Source organism: Phaethon aethereus, assembly GCF_964289735.1.
Source record: "Phaethon aethereus genome assembly, chromosome: 1".
Taxonomy (NCBI): domain Eukaryota; kingdom Metazoa; phylum Chordata; class Aves; order Phaethontiformes; family Phaethontidae; genus Phaethon; species Phaethon aethereus.
Window position 1 is genome coordinate 152,607,706 of NC_138575.1, and position 17,104 is coordinate 152,624,809.

Sequence of the window (17,104 nt, forward strand, 5' to 3'; positions counted from 1 at the left end):
TGGGGTTTTTTAGCTCAAAAGATAGCTTTAACTTAAATTGCCATGCAGTCAGCCTTTTGTCCTCATAATGAACAAATGCTGGGCAATAATTTTTTTTTGTTTCATAGAACCTCTCTGCTTTATGTAACAGGACTATTACAGTTGTTCATATGTCTCAAGACAGATTCACAACAAGAAGTGACGAACAAAACTATCAGATTTGTGAGAGGAGGAGGGCACAGGGAAGGGAGGCTTTACCAACATGCCCAAGTGCAAGTGTTCGTGAGTGAATAAAATCTGGTGCAGTAGAAGACCATATGTGCTCCTGACATACGTTGCTGTGGGTGTCAGCTTACTGGTCCATGTGAAAGACTGCTGCTCATAGCTAGCAACAGCTTTTTTGGAAGTTTATCTAATGCTTAATGACATTTTATAAAAATACGCAAAGTGTGTATACAACAGACTATCATCAGAGCGATCCTGAAATAAGAAGCACTTTGAAAATGTCTTTGTGTATATATGTATCTATTTCTTGCCATTGGGTGCAGCATGCTGTCTCTTGATGCATCCCTCTTCTCACAGCCGTGGTCCATGTATGAGTGGCAATGCGCACTCGTTACTGCCGCCGAGCGGCAAGTGCCATCACTGAGACTGTTTTACGGGAGCCAAATAAGACAAAGCACACGTGCAAATAAATAACTAGCAGCCTGGAATATGAGACGAAAAATAAAGTACGTTGAGTTGAAATTCAATAAAGGTAGACAGTTTATGGCTGACAAAGTAATCAAAAACTGGATCATAACTAAACCTAGTCATAAATAAAGACCTAGATATTTAGAAAGCAGAGGTCAGAATTTTCAAATTAATGTACACCTGTATTCAGGTACTTACATGAAAGGTTCAGTTTCAAACTTAAGGAAACAACACTTCATATGGAAACCCTGTGCACTTGGAAAGTCATGGAAGCTGAAGCAGCAAACCCAACCCCCTCTCTAAGGCGTCTGCATATGACCTCAGTAACCAAACATTGACCAACTCAGAACACACTGCAAGTCACTAATAACAGAGTGTATCCTAGACAATGGAGGGTTGCCTGACTGCTCTTTATTTCACTGTCTTTTATTTTCGGGGACCTATAGAATACTATAAGGCAGGTTACTCTAATGTTTCCACAGGTCGACACTTCAGTTAGTGTAGGTAGTTACCAAACCAGGAAGAACATGAAGTAAATTAATTCCCGAGATGGAACCTTCTAAAAACAGTGATAGCAAAGTTCCCCCAGACTTTTCTTTTCGACCTGGTCATTGTCACTGTAAGTAAGTCTTCAGACACATAAAAGGAAATATTTTATTCTTTTGTGCTCTCTGTAATGTCTTTAACCATTCTATTTCTCCCTCCTTCCATTTCGCCAGGGCAGGGAAGTGGTGATGATTATAGGCAGCGTGGCCTTAGTCTGACAATTTATTTGCATCTGTCTGTAGTTTTGTTTAGGATGCCCTGGGAGCTGTCGTCATTGCACAGTACTGGAAGGTCATAGGCACATGCCTCCTGAATTAAACCCACCTCCGGGAGTTCAGCGTTACCACCTCTTTCTCTGTGCACCGTGAAGGGGCTAACTGCCGTTCAAACCCTACTACGGTGACTTCGGAAGCGACAAGAGGAAGAGAACGGACCCCCAAGGAGCCGCTCCGCCGTTCCCCCCGCGCCGCGCTGGCCAGGCCGTAGCGGTGGGGCACGCGGCCGCCCTGCGGGCTCTGCAGCTCGGGCAGGGCGGTGCTGCAGAAACCCGTGAGGTTTCCCACAGGCGGGTGGTGCTCGCTGGGGGAGCTGCAGCTCCGGCACAGGTGAGAACATCACACTCGTTGGAGTTTTTTTTCAGGAGAGCCGCACTGGGACCAGGTGCCCTCCTGAGTGGTACCTGGGCTCAGCTTTCCCAGCAGCCGAAGGCAGCAAACCCCATATTTACTTCTCAGATCCCTCCCCTTCAAGGTTTACGGCTGAGGTTGGCCAGTTTTGTCCTAAGATTAGGTTCCTTTCCTCATATAGACAAACCCTAAGGGGATGAGAATTAGGCCATACCACCAGTGAACAATAAAGCACTGCCTTCAACATTTCTCCCTTTCCACATGTGAAGAGGAATGGGGTGTTCCGAGATCAAACTCAAAAAAAAAAAAAAAAGAAGTTTGTTAGCTCCAGCTAACAAGCCTCTTCATTTGTAAGCATAATTTGAAACAGAAGGAAAAAAAAGTCCTGATGTTGGTCATATTACAAAAGGACAAAACTGGCAAGGAAATTAGTGATATTACAAAGAATGGAGAGTTAAAATAAAAATCTCTGAAAGAATTTTTTTTTGCTAATACAAGTGTTTTTGGCATTAGGCTTGTTTGTGTTAAGCATTTCAATTGAGAAGGATGAGTTCTCGGCCTTCAGTACATGGATATGGAAGTGACCCCCTGATTACAGTTTGTCACACAAAGCCGTCAGCCTGTTAATCATCTCATCTGCATAGTTGTTTTTCAACTTTTAATGATACAACAATAAAAATGATCTTTTCTGTTTCTAGATGCCATTCACTCTCTGGTAATAAAAAAATAACTTGACTACATTTGTTTTCCTTTGTTGTTTTTCTTTTTTTTTTTCCTTAAATTTTGCTAAGCCATCATTGGTAGGTGTTAGACTTAAAAACTTACATCAGGTTGATTATTGCATCTGTTTTCATATATACAATCAGCAAAAAAGTTGGGAGGAAATAACAGTGTTTTGTGCCCATGCACGCTTATGAATATATACAGTAGATTCAAAAGAAAACCCTCAATCAATTGCTAAATTTCTCTAGATCAATAATTTGTGAGTGGACAAGGATTTGCGTATTTGATGTAATTGTGTAAATATAACTTCAAAGTAAAAGTTCTTCACTTTTTTGTAGCAGGGTTTGATTTTGTTTTCCTCCATTATTTTTGAACTGGGATGGCAAATATCAAAGTTTGAAGAGAAGAGTGGAGTTAAGATGTGTAAGCCGATAGAGAATTGCAGCTGCTAAAAGAAAAAAATCTCTCCAGCAGTAGCTGTACCTCTCTGTCAGAGAAACTCCATGTATGTTTAAACTTTATACTTTTACATTGGATAAAATAAAAAAAAAAAACCCACCCTACGTAGTCAGAGGCCTCAAGTGACTCCAATTCCAGAGGTGTTGACAGAAAATCCAGCACCATTAACTGTGGGAAGCCACATCTGAAAGTGGTTTGGCGCTCATTACCTTCATTCTTTGATTTGCATAGGAAACCTGCCTCCCCTACTTGTTGCAGTGCTGCTGTTTATCACAGAGGCATCGTAGCCTGATTTAGTGTCAGCAAAGAGCACTGATGGCTTATGATCTGCTTCATGCTGAAGGTCTCGAATCTTTGATGTTCTGGTATTGCGCTCCTCTGCACTTAGCAGACCAGCCCTGAGGCTCCTACACCGTCGACTTGCGGGGGCTGCATGCTGAGAGCCCAGAAGTCTTATGTAGGTGTTTCACAGTGCACAAGAGATGAAAAACTGCAGTCTTCACGGTGATGTTTACCCTTTTCCCAGTAAGAAGAAGCTTTCCTGCTATATGACACACATCCTTATGCTCACATCTGCACAGCCCTTTCCCCCATGTGCCCAGTGACCACAAGCTGCTGCTGAAGCCTGGTGTTCTTCCCAGACTGCAGAACACTGTTGCTCCCACCCTTCAGCCCAGAGAGAGTTTCAACACCATAACCTGGCGATATGCTTGCCTCAGTCAAATCTCTGACCACTGTGAAAAGTCTCCCTCTCCTCCCACTACTTTCCATGCTGTCTTGTGCTATTCATGTCTCAAGTCCCTTGAGAGGGAAAAAAATACAGGTAACACAGGCCCATCGGGGATTTTCTTCCTCAGTTACAGTCCTTTTCAGGCTAATATTTCCAGATGCTGGAACACAGTTTGTTCATTTTGTTTCCTCAACCGTTTCAAGGTTTATTGACTGTGTAGGAGATGAAAGTTGCACAGCAGGCTCTTGGAGTTGAAAGCTATTTGTTTACCCTTTGATCAAACCCAAATACTTTCCTGCCAGATATAAAGTATCGTCAGGCAAATTCTCTTGAGGCGGTTTCCATGCAGCAACACACATACCTACCCCACTTCGCTCTCCTCCTGCCCCTCTCTAACACACAAGCCAGGCATTTCCCCAGCACGGCATTTTTCCAGCTAAGGAGAGCACCGCTGTCCTCCAACCCTGTCTCATAACTAATGAAGGCCTGCAGTAGGACTTATCTGTTCTCATTTTTCTGTCTAGAAGTGTAAAGCCAGAGCTTGTCAGCCCCTGTTTCCTATTTTTAAGTAATTTGCCACCTCTGTTTCCTTGCAACCCGTCGGGTCACCTTTCTGCAGTGGTGTGCCATATGCAGGACCCTTTGAAGAAAAGGCAGCTTTAGGGAGAGGCACCCTGGCAAAATTTACTCTGTTCAACGCTATTTTGAAATCTCAAGAAAGGTAATGGAAGATGTCTGGGACCGTTTGGAGTTCTCGAAGGCCTTCTGGGTCCTCCACCATGACTGCCAGAGGTGTGAGCAAGGAGCACCACTACACAGAAGTTGTTCTGCTTAGAGGAACCATTCCTACTAAAGGGCCGACATTATCCTTCACATGGCAGCAACTGCATGCTCACCTCAGGGGTGAGTCAAGCTCAGAGTTTGGAATTCGCAAACCTCAAAAAACTATGCAGTTGTGCAATACCGACACGATACCTTTTCTTAGCTCTGACTGGTATAATCTGATGACTGAAACATGTGATAAAGCCGATTTATTTCTGATCATTTGCTAATACCAGATTTTATGCTGCCTGCCACAGCAACAGTGAGCCTTTCAAGAGGTTCCTGCAGCAAGGCTGATTTTCCATCCGGAGTGCAAATTATTGCCTATGAATTAGGTAACTGCCATTCCAAATAGTGTCCAGAGATTTAGACATCATAAACGAAATTACCTGAGCTTAGTGATTTGAGGGATTTGGATTTTAAGAAGCTTTCCCACTTTTTGAACACTTGTAATCAAATGGTTGGTTTCATAGACTTGATTAAAATGGTAATGTTTACTCTTTCTAGGACTAAAGTTTTCTCCTACCTTAGTACCCAGTCAGTTTGTCAGTTTATGCACCTGCCTAAATTCCTCCCAAAGATGATATATATTTATTCCTGTGTTTGTCAAGTTAAAAATTGCATGTGGTTAATCGGTTGTGCAATTCATACTTTCTTCACAGAACTAAGCGTGCTATGTATATATCTGCCAGATATCCTATAAAAGACAAAGATTTGTTTTTTGAATTGAGCAATAGCCATAAGATCTTCAGGTAGTTCCTTGCCAAATCAGTAAGCTACAACATGTTTGAGACTACTAAAAACCCATTTCAGCACATGTTTGAGACAGACCATCAGAGCTGAGGAAGTGATTCATCTCTGGCTTTTGGCTAGCAGCAGGCATGGTTGTATTCCCATCAATGGGGCAGCCAGCCTACACATGCATTTGGGAGAAGATGTGTCCACATCCTTTCCTCTTACCATATACCCTCATCTCCCACCAAGACTCCTAACCTCAAGTTTTTACTTACTTCTCCACCTTCTTCCCACACCTTACGTTTGGGTCCTCTCTAGCACCCTTACCTCACCTCCTAATACAGACCTTATCTCACTAAAATCACACTCCCCCTGCCCTCGCCCACAACCGCTGTCTCAGGCAGAAGTGCATGTCTCAGGACCGAGTGGGTTTCTGCAGCCAAGCGGGGTGAGCGGCTTTACAAGGGACCAGCCGCTTTGCGTGCAGGCAAAGTTCAGGGAGGTGCCTCCACCCGGGCTGTTACCACTCCCCGGGAGCTCTGTGAGGTGGTAGTTATCCCCTGGTTCACCTGAGCTCTTGTGCTTTAGGAAAGGTGGTAGCTGCTGATGACCCATCCTCCATTGAGGGGAGGAACTCAGGAGGAACTGAGGAACTTAGTAAATGCTATTTATGCACACAAATAAATGCTCGGAGACTTTTGCCTTAACCTCTGCTTTCAGATCAAGCAGGCAAAATATTGCAATACTTTTTCATTATAAAGACTTTTAAAAGAACAGAACATGGACAGGATTTTGGGTTTAGATGCATCAGGTTGCTCTGGGGGACTGTCCATTTTCTTTTTTTTTTTTTTTTTTTAAAGCTTTTTCTCCTGATCTGCTCCAGATTCTCTGAGAGGGTGTCAAAGTAACTTGTTCATTCAGAGAGAACCTCATTTTTCTTTTTCTTTTTCTCACTTTCTTTACCCGCCTAAAGGAGAAAGCAGTCTTATGGGACGTTACCTCTGCATTACAGTGCTGGTGCGTGACTGTCCCTCCTCTCCATGGCACGAGGACGGGTAAGTCACTGCGCACACGTGGCATGCAAATGAACAGGTACTGCTGGGATGTCACACACATGCATACATTTTTTTTCAATTAGCAAAGTATAGCTTCTTTTGTCAACAAGATCTACAGAATTAGTGCTCTCATCAGTGCTGACTACCACATGCCAACACCAACCCTTGCATCACTTTGAAACCAAAGGATTATGAAAAGGTGTGATGCACTTTTAATAGGATCTACAAAGTGTCCCATGTTTTCTTCAGATCTAAACTGAGACTGAATTAAAAAATATGTATATATACAGTTTGTGACTTCCTGTACCTGCTGGTTAAGTAATCATAATAAGTCCTGTATGGGATGTCTTAACAGATGAAAACTGGAGCACAATGGAACAACAGCAGGTCCTAAAATCAAAGGTTCTGATCTCTCCCCAAATGCTCAGCATTTGCTCCCTTTGTTGGCAAGGCTACTTGGAAGCAGAAATTGCTTTACTGGAGATGGACTTATTGTTTGAACATAATAATCATTGCTGAAAGACTTCATATTGAGCTCCCAGATGATTCCAAGTCAAAACCAGATGGCATGCACAGAAATTGCCGAACACTTACATTCCTTGGTGTTAGGAGGCGCCAACAAGCACGAGTAGCAAACCATCCCATATATGTTTCGAGGTCTGTTTTCCAGCATGTAGTAACTGAAATGAAGGGCAAGATGAGGCAAAACAGTGTAAATTAATATGCTACAACCGAGCACAGTTCAGCAGCAACCAATTATATTGAGATAAAATCATTTTAAAAAAACTTTTATAAGCAATTTGATGCAAAGATTACTTTTTTTTAAAACTGTCTGAATAGAGTTTGTGTTTCTCTTCTTCCTTTCCTCCTATAAGGCAATTAATAAACCATCAAGCCTACATGACAACAAGTAGTAGCATTGCCTAAAACAACATTACGCTCCCTGCTGAGTTCAAGCTGCAGTTTATAGCATGCCCTAAATAAGCTTTTTCAAAATAAGGAAACTCTATTTTTTGAAGCAGTAATCTTGCAGGCAAGACCACCAGTTGGATATGGTTGACTAATATTCTTCACAAACACCGTAAGAATAGTCTCCATAACATTACAACCAAATCTGAACCAACTCAGTATAAAAAATGCAGGAAAACACCAGCTTTACAGGGAAAGCCAGATTAGGTTTTACAGGGTCTATTTTTTACTTCCTTGCTGTATAGTTTATAAGCTAGTCCTTGGTAGTGGAATTACAACATGAAGGAAAGGTTTTCATGATTTGAAATTCTGGGCTGCTAATAAAGTTAGTGTTGAAATAAGGTAATTGGTTGTGCAAGAATTGGATGCACAGGCAACTTAATGAGTAAATTACATCAAAATCATGCACAGTTGATATTATGGATATGTCTCTACAAATCACTTGAAAATCACTACAAATTTTAATGAAGAAATTAATAGATTCATAATCCATTCTATGTAGACAGGTACTCAACATAATAAAGACCTGACACAATGAGAAATCTGTTTTCTCCTCTCATGTACCTGTCTATGCATGTGCAGTATGTTCTTTCTGGAAAACATACGCATTGTTAGGAAATTACTGCTGAAACTCCATCCAAAGCAGTTTGCCATTAATGAATGACCCAGCCTACAAATAGGGTATATAGGTCCAAGAGATGGAGTATACAGAAATGCAAGGAGGGAACAGAGGCTGGAGGTATCTCAGAGAGCAGGTAAATGAACATGGTTCCTACTGTCGCTTACTGGTTTTAAAAGATTCACTCTCACTCTTCCCTTTGAATGTCTCTTGTACCCCATCTGCCACTCTACCCTCCTCGCAGGAGCAAAACTTCATCTTTCCTCTCTTATCGGAGCCTGCGTAACATTAGATTGTGAAGCAGTTAATAAATAAGCAGGAAATTACTGCCAAACCACAAAAAAGAGTGGCAGGCCAAAGATACATATAAATCTATAAAGAAAAATACAGGACAGTTAGGATCCACAGTCAAATAGCCACGGTGGTTTAGGAAAGACAAACAGCCCTTCTGACAGTTAATTAAATCAAGCTGGTGGAATATTTCTTGGGTTTCGCCACAATGCAGAATGGTGGAGGACACATAAAGAAAACCAAAGAGAATGCTCATGGCAAGCAACTGTTCACCCGCGTGAGGAGGAAGCTCTGCAGCTGCAAACGCTAATGATTCACCCCTATGAAGTAATCTGGCAACAGATTTGTGTTTCTGGCTATTTTGCAATGCACCAAATATTAAAGGCAATGTCGGAAATATTTGGTTCCCTTGTACCACTAACTACAGAGAAGAAGTGGCACAGTAATGAAATCACGAATTTTCATGGTGTTACTCTTCCACTATGAGGTTCATTATTTCTCTTTCCTTAGCACCTGCCAGGCTCAGATTTTGAAGTATTACAGGCAAAATCCAAGGCTAGACTAAAAAATGGACTTAAGTGTTTTCCTGTTTAACACCATGGTGGTTTATCTCAGGCTAATCTTGGTGGTATCACGTCACACTCAGGAACTTGGTCCCAGGTTTAGGTCTACCCTCCTGCAAGGACCAGGGCACCTGGGACCAGGGGGTGCCTTGTTCTCAGCAGGGACAGTCTGCAGAGGGACAACAGGGAGGAGATGAGCACATAGGTGGAGGCAGCTACTGCCTTATCCAGAACTGCAGGGAGGGATTTTATTTCATTAGAAATTCACTGGACGAACCTTTTGATTCAGAAAACAGAGGAAAGAGCTCATTCCTTCTCTTAAAACACCTCAGAGAAGAGAACAGAACCTGGATTTGGTGAAACCATGGACAAACACATGAAAAGGGGAAGCTTCAGCAGCAGAGGTATCTCTGACTACATTTTCAAATAAAATGATCCCTTTGCACTTCTATCTTGTGAGGAGACCAGGGACTTACTCCAAGTGGAAAATAGGTGCTGGGACAGCGTGAGGGATATGTGTCATATACACTTGGCCTGTTCTTACTCCTCTGTGGGTTTCCACTTATGGCCGCTACTGAAGACAGATGACCAGGATAGAGGGACCCTTGCTCTGACCCACTGTGGCTGCTCCTAGTCTGTTGTGATCTCAATTAAACTTCACGAACACCTAATGGATCACCCCATTGAGGGAAATAGTCTGAGTTGCATCTAATTTCCTGCACCTAAAGCCTGCAGTGTCCCAGGATGTTAGGTCTAGATACCTCCAGAGTTCACTTGCAGCTGAACTTCGGCTTTGAGGATAACAGCTTCAGAGCTAAGCCTTCAAATTCTTCCCAGGTCACAGTCTTGCATCTTTCTTGTGAGTGTGACAAATAGTGTTATTTCTATTTTATATGGAAGGGAACCTGGGCACAGAGGAGCAGTGGATGACCCATGCTCTTGTACCAAATGTCTCCTTCTTCCCTAAAACTGGTCATCAGTAATAGTGAAAAAAAATAGAAGGAAAAATATATAATTATCCAGCACCTATTTTAAGGCAAATGATGGAGGAAGTCACTTGTAGCTCGTGGGGAAAGGCTCCCAGTTCAGTGGTGTTTTGTCTAAAAACTTGGCCAGAATGTGCCACACACTCATCTTTTCCTCAGGCTGCTTTACTGAGCTGGTGAAAAATAGGAAAGGGATGAGATGCCCCTAAATATAGACTGCTGCATGCGGACTGCTGCCTTGGGAAGGTCTGCAGTGCATTACGGAAGCACAGTCCTCTGAAAATGGAAACTTTAATTTTTCTCTCCCTTTGACTCCAGGGGCTCTTTGAGGTTTATTGCCCAGGCAAGGGAGCACTCTGCCAGCTGCCACTCACCCAGGTCCCTGTGCCACTGGGGGCAATGAGAAAGGGTGGCCGGTCGGTCGGCACTGCTCACCAGCTCTCTGCTCTGACGCAGGGGCTCTGCATTTCACCCACCGTTGCACAGGAGTAACACCTGGGGTGTCTAAGCCACACGAGGAGTCAAGGTGGCTTCAGAGCTTGCTTTAGCCCATATTTAATTTATCTTGAGAATTTCATTTCTTCAGGTTCGGAGAAAGATGGTGTTTCTCCTTAACTGCTGGCCTTTCCAAACTGTCCCAGAACCTGAGAGTCACGCACAGAGCGGCACACTGCCAGGCTCCGGCAGGCTGGCTTCTGCTACAGGTTACACCTGTGCAAACACGGTGTTTTGACGTTACTCCCCAAGCACCAGCTGTACAAGCTGATTATTTTCAGCGAGCACCCCGCTCCCACCTGGGTGACCTCATTAGTCCTGACCAAATTGCAAAACACAACTGTGGCCACTATTTAACTTTCTTGCTCTTTATGATGTATGAGGGGAAGTCAAAAGGGAGCTCTTTTCAAATCACATCATCAGTTTGCTTGGCTGGCAGCTAGACAAGTCGTTCTTTTTATTTGTAAACTGTGAAAATTTCACACAGACTTACTGATAGAATAAACCTGGAAGCTTGGAGGGCCTCTTTAAGAGGGTTTCCTGCGCTGTAAGTAGTGTGGTTTATGCAGTGTCTGCAAACTGTACAAAAGCCAAATGTCAGTAGGAATTACTCTCTAAGCCAAAGAGACACACTGGCAGAGACTGAAAAGGTATGTATGGTAAGGTTGTGTTTCAGAATATCTACTCACCCTACAAAAACAGTGTTGAGAAACCAGATGTATGCTTGGGTTTGCAGACTTTCAAAGGTAATATTGTCAAGAATGTATTGCTAACATATTCAATGTATCAATTACTTTCTCACCGTTACTATCAGAATTATACTGAGCGTGAGAGACCATTAAAAAGGTGGACTTAATAAACAGCATCTATTTTAAGCCCCTTCAGCCAGCCCTGGAACATGTTTTGACTCTAAACAGCAGCACACACATCACATTAGCAGCTCTTTAGACCCCTTTCTGTTGGCTGGAAAGGACCCTAAGAGACTGAAATGCCTTGGTAAATCTCACCTAACAGCTATGTTAGCTAACGCTGTCAACTGCTGACAAATCTGCTAGCTGGTCACATCTGGAGAGGAGATATTTTATGTTCCTAAACTTGCTGTAGTGCCAGCAAGAACCCTATGGGGTGTCTGTGGCATCTTCATGGAGCTCATTTGTAGGACACAGGACTTACATGGTGGCCCTCTGAAGCTACAGCTGGAGGCCAAGCTGCGTTTCTGAGAGCATCTAAAATGGCACTGCACACCTGTACTTGGGTACCTGAACTGTTCCCTTTCCAATTCTAAGAAGAGGAGAAATTTCAGTTTTTCTAGTTGTTCCCAACAGTTGTTTCTTCAGTGAGATTTCAGTAAGATTAATGACATCTTCTGATTTACTGAATTCACCAATGCTTTTGAAACATTCAAATGTATTGTTTTAGCAGAGACTGGAAAGCATAATGCACCAGTGTTGTACCTACAGACAGCTAGGACATGAGAGAGGCTGTCAGAGATTTTGACATTAAAAAAGTATTTTGCAGTGCTGCGGGTAGAGCAAAGGTCCGCGGTTAAGTCCTTACCCCGGGAGACAAGGACCACACTCTGCATCATTCTCCTGATCGCCAGGTGTCATGACCGTGGCTCGAAAAAAACCCTCGCAGTCTTTGTGCCGCCTGCATATCTGGTAACCTCCTCTGGAAAATTTCTCCGAAGGGCAGGGGATGCAGCCGTAGTCCTCATCTTTGGTGCCGTATCCACACGTCTGCAACAACACAAAGTCACCGAAAAGCAGGCTTGCGCTGCACACCGGCTTCTAGCAAAAGGCAACGCTCATGGCCTGGCCCGTTGGCTTTGCAGTACAGCATCATACCAAGGGGAGGAACTCTGTCCTTTGGTCCCTTAGTGCCTGTCCTAAAAAGGCCACGGAGGAATATAAGGATGCATCACGCTGTGTGCTGGAGAGGGAAAAGGGGAACCGGAGCATCGTACTCCTTGACAGTGCCCATAGCTATTTATATCATATTCTAGCAAGTCATGGAAGTGAATTTCAGCTGCTGCTCAGATAGAAAGTGAACTGAAAATTGAAGTGTAGAGAAGAAGATTACAGGGGAAACACGGCTGCAGCAGGGATATCAGCAATCTTGCTTTCATGCTAGGACAGGCCAGAGGCAACATCACAAAAGGCAATGTTCAGATGAGATTTTGTAGCCTCTGAACTCACACGTCCCAGCTGAACATTATGTTTAGATTAAATAAAACTAAAACCAACCGGTTATTATTCAAACGTACTTGTTCAGGACTACTAACTGTGTGAAATTCTTGCAATAGGATGTTTATCCCATTAAAACCAAACGGGATTTCAGTAATTTATTTTTTTAATAAGCAACAATTATCTGCTGTAAATCAAATGGTTACTTAGGAACCGTAATTTAAAATGTTGCAGAAGCATCCAAGTTCCTCTAGTGCCAAAATATCTTAGCGGGAGAGCAAAATTAAATTCTCGGTGTGGGGGGCCAGCGAGCACACCCGACTAACTGACTTATCACATCGTGTCGGAACAGCAGTGTCAGATTTTAAATAACTACTGAGGTGAGAATGGACTGGCAGAGACTGTGTCTGAAACTTTTACCTTACAGCTCGTACAATATCACTTTTACCAGGCTGCTCCTGGGATGTGGTTTACCAGCACGCATGCACAGTGCCTCGCTCTCACGACACACTTGCGGGCGTGAGAACTCCTGCTTCAGCATCTCTGTCCTTCCCCATTTTCTCTCCTCTCCGTATATTACCTCCATGTAACAAAACTTTTTCTTTTTTTTTTTTTTTTTTGCATTTGGTGCTTGATCTGTGTCCCCCTACCAGCAGAAAAAGCTGAAATTACCATGTAAGGCTCTTCGCCCGGCTCGCACTTGGGGCAGTCGTGGCACATGCCGGTGGTCTGGTTGTAATATTCGTTCTCGCCGCAGTTGGAGTATTCGGCACTGGCAGAGTACACCAGGGAGACCTGTCACCAGAGAGCACCCCAGAGCACCGTCACTTCCACTGCCTTTGTCCCCCACCACTCGCCCCCTCTCCTTGCCCAGCTGCTGTGGCTCAGAAGGCGGCAGGGCCGGCACTGCAGCACCAAACACCCCTAAAGCCGCGAAATAGAAGCGATGCCACTACGAGGGATGGAGGCAGGTGCAGCTTTCAGCAGCCTGGTCCTTCTAAGAGTTTCTCAGAGCACTGACGTTTGTGCACGTTGGCACAGCTACTCCTCAAAATACTGAAGGCCGTGATTCCTGACCTGTTAATTCTCACGCTCTCCTGCATAGCAAACGCCCGAGTTTGACACCCTCACCCCTCCCAGCTCTAATGAGCCTTCGTAAATGAGACTGCAAGGGACCATTATAGCAACCTGAGATAATGCGCTGCCTTGGGCCTCGACCGTGATAGGGCTGTGCTTCACGTGGCACCCAGGCTCACCTGCTCTCCCAGCGCCTTCTGTCTCCGCTCCGTCCCGAGTCCTCCTCCTTCCCCCTCCTCCCCAGCAGCCTCCGTTTAAGCAGCACATGGCCAGACATTTCATTGAATGGAAACCGACCACTATGTCGGGGTTCAGTCCCTAAGTCACCTGTAGCTGTGCCATGGCTGTTCACAGATGTTTGCAAAGGCCCAAGCAGAATGCGGTTACCAATGGAGGCCGGAGAGACCCGTCCACACAGAAATACCTACCACGAGAAAAGGGAACACGTGAGTCCATTTACGTTCACCCAGGTGAGCCATGCTCTCTTGATGTTTTACCTGAAAAGACAGAATGGGCGATTGTTTATGAACATGAGTAAATATTTGTGTGTGTTGCCAAAATAAGAACAGAAGGGCTCATAAGCGGAACAAAGGTAACGCGGGAGCAATGCCCGGGGGACTAAGCAAAGAGAGGGGGAGAGCGCACGTGCGCTGACACACACGCACAGGAGGCACGCCCCTCCTGCACACCTCCTCCCTCTCTTTGGGAAGACTGGCGGCGTGAGGGAGCCCGGCCTTGCACCCGTTACGGAAACCTGTCAATGAGGAACCCGTCCTGAGCCCCGGCACCTCTTGGCTTGCTGAGGAATCCTCCCACGGAGGAACCGAGAGCTACATCCCAACCGCTGAATGAAAGAGGGACGGGGATCAGTAGCCTGGCTCGTGTCCACACCGCTTAGCGCTTGACCCCGCTAGATCAGATCAGCCTAGGCAAGACCTAGATGGAGCAGCCAAAAGCAGAGCCCGGGAGCAAGCCGACAGCAAGCAGCGTGGGCAGCCGGCAGACCGGGGCTGCACCTTCCTCGCCTGCTCTTGCGATCCTCTGAGAAAGCCCAGAGCTGCCTCTTGTAGGAAGCGTTGGCTGCTTTTTGTTCTCAGTAAGCAAACGGCAGATTTCAGAGGTTAAACTCAAGGAAGAAGCCAAACTTTACGTTTGAAGTGCTATTGCAATGGTTGGGGAAAAGAAAGCCTGCAATCTCTGTTATAAACACACGTGCTAATTTATTTCATTTCTTCAAATGAATAATTTTGAATAAGAGCTAATGTTACATATTCATGTACTGGATTTCTTTCTAAGGAGAAAAAAAGAGACAGGAAAAGGAGGCACAAATTGTTCCGTTAGCACGATACAACATATTTAACAGTATTGTTACAGCACTTAATGTGCCCTAGGGATTTTACAGCTTCAAATTGCAAATGTTTGCGATACAGTTGCAACACTTCGGTCCTAGCAGATATAAACTACTCTTTAAATTTTCCAGGTCTCAGACACTACAAGTCTTTTAGTTTCCCAGAGGAGTACAATTACTGCTTTGTGCCACATGCGAGCATGCAACCTACATGAGAGCAGCGCTCTAGTATTTGAGATAGCCACTAACATTTACATTTTTAAACACTAAGTAGATTAAGCAAAGATTATATCACTCCAGCATCAAGCTGTGAACTTGCTTTATACGTTCCCTCCAGCAATTGGGCTAGCTGAGACAGGTAGACAGGTGGGTGGGTGGACAACCTGAATTATGAGTATATTCGTTTCTGCAGGAAATTGCACTTTGAAACCTAAAAACAAAAGAGAATCAGAGATAAAGTATCCTAAATCTGGAGGTAAGAGATGGCAAATAGTCATGCAACTGTATAAACTGTCAAAAATTTAAGTTAGACGAAGGCTTTGGCTATGACAGTACAGTTGCTTGGAAAAGTTCCAAGGATATGTAGTTTTAACATGTCTGTTAAACTGAATGCTAATTATAAAAGAGCTTGTTGGACTTTAAATATGGATATTATTAAGGCTGTGTCACCACTGATATTGCAAAATCATTGTATTTATTATAAATTGGGTCTGAGGCTGCTCAGGACCAAAACTTTCACTTGGTAAAGTTGGATCCGTAACTGTACAGTAAGAATATGTCTTACAGTAAAACATGCTTCAGTTGCTTTGAAACCACCCAGATGTTTGCTGTTTGAGGTACTTGTATGCCATCATAGCCAGATTTGAAAAATGGAAATGAAGAATTGTAGCCCATTAATGTACAATACAATCTTCTCTATCCATTTGGCATTTATTTACATAGAACATTGAAAAGTGTCAAGTTATACATACATACATAAAATATTTTTCTCTCTCTCAATGTAAATATGCATGTGGGGGTATGTTTTGAATGTAAACATAGATTTTTCCCCGTGCATTCCATCATTATACGGAGCAATATGTCAAGCATATGGGAAACACTTTTTTAGCTAGAAAAACCCAGTTCAAAGTGCCGAGTATGGCCAAATTAGAACTCTAGGGGAGACTTTTGCCCCAAATGGGAATACCAAAAAGTTAAATTTAATTATTCATCCCCCTATTCAAGCACACTGCCATAAACTGGCTGTATTATTTTCTGTTTGGATTGGTTTTTTTTTTTTCTTCCTTTGGAGTTCAAAACCAAAATGCTTACTTCATTTTTATAATGCAAGAGTGGGGGAAGGCGAAGGCAGGAGGTTTCTGGCAGCAGGGCCATAGGTAGCTCCTCAGCTGGGATGATCCCTGACGATATCTACCAAGACATGCCAGGCTGTTCTTGGACTTGCTGTCAATTCTCAGGCATGTTAATTTACACCCCCACCATATTATGTCACGCATTAATCCCATGTACACAACAAGGGATCTTCTAGTGCTGCGACTGCAGCTGTCTCTAGCTGACATCTGTGGAGACATGTAAAGCTTGGACAATGAACCTGCATTGGCCAAGAAGCAGGAAAAAGAGTGACCAGTTATTATGGCCCCTAATCTCTAAAAGCAATTAGTTCTTAATGAATCAACAGATGCTTCACCTTTCCTTTGTACTCTGCCACGCTTTGACTAAAGCAAATGACTGTCTCCTGTGGGATGGCCGGCAATGGCGAGCAGGAAGGAGCTGGAGGTGTATTTTTGCTGGGACCATGCGATTGCTCCTAAAGCAATTTGGGATCTCTGGCAGCTCGTCCACCAAGCCCTCCGCAGATCCTCAGTTGTGTTTTTGTTTAGGCTGCGTGGGTGTCTCCGGAGAGGAGGTGTAAAACACAGAGCTGTGTCTTTGTGGATCAGGTGTGCAGCATGCAGCAAGCCTCGTCATGACTAGAGGGGGTTGCTAATTACAGCCATATTTGCCTTTCAGGGCATATTTGTTAATAGCTGTTAAGAATATACACATAAGCTGACAGGAAAAGGAAGACTATTTTCCCAGTGGCAACTGCAGCAAGAAATGCTAGAGACTTGTTGTCTCAGCTTCTCTCCTGTAGACTGCAAGGCACAAATTTGGCCTGGGGGAATAGGAGAAGAGACGCCTGGGACCCTATTACTCAAATAT

At 43.9% G+C, this 17,104-nt stretch overlaps 1 protein-coding gene across 2 annotated transcripts in view; it reads right to left on the reverse strand.

The window, feature by feature from the left end:
• The window catches only part of EDAR (ectodysplasin A receptor), a gene marked incomplete at both ends in the record, with an annotated part of 62,411 nt that overhangs the window by 10,835 nt on the left and 34,472 nt on the right, over positions 1-17,104 (reverse strand). Inside the window, 4 exons of one of the 2 annotated variants that reach the window (XM_082014189.1) lie at positions 6,963-7,048; positions 11,849-12,030; positions 13,150-13,272; positions 13,983-14,051. In XM_082014189.1, coding sequence (XP_081870315.1) covers positions 6,963-7,048; positions 11,849-12,030; positions 13,150-13,272; positions 13,983-14,051 — 460 coding nt within the window. Of the gene's footprint in view, positions 1-6,962; positions 7,049-11,848; positions 12,031-13,149; positions 13,273-13,982; positions 14,052-17,104 lie in introns of those variants that run through there. The other variant, XM_082014190.1, reaches the window with a different exon arrangement.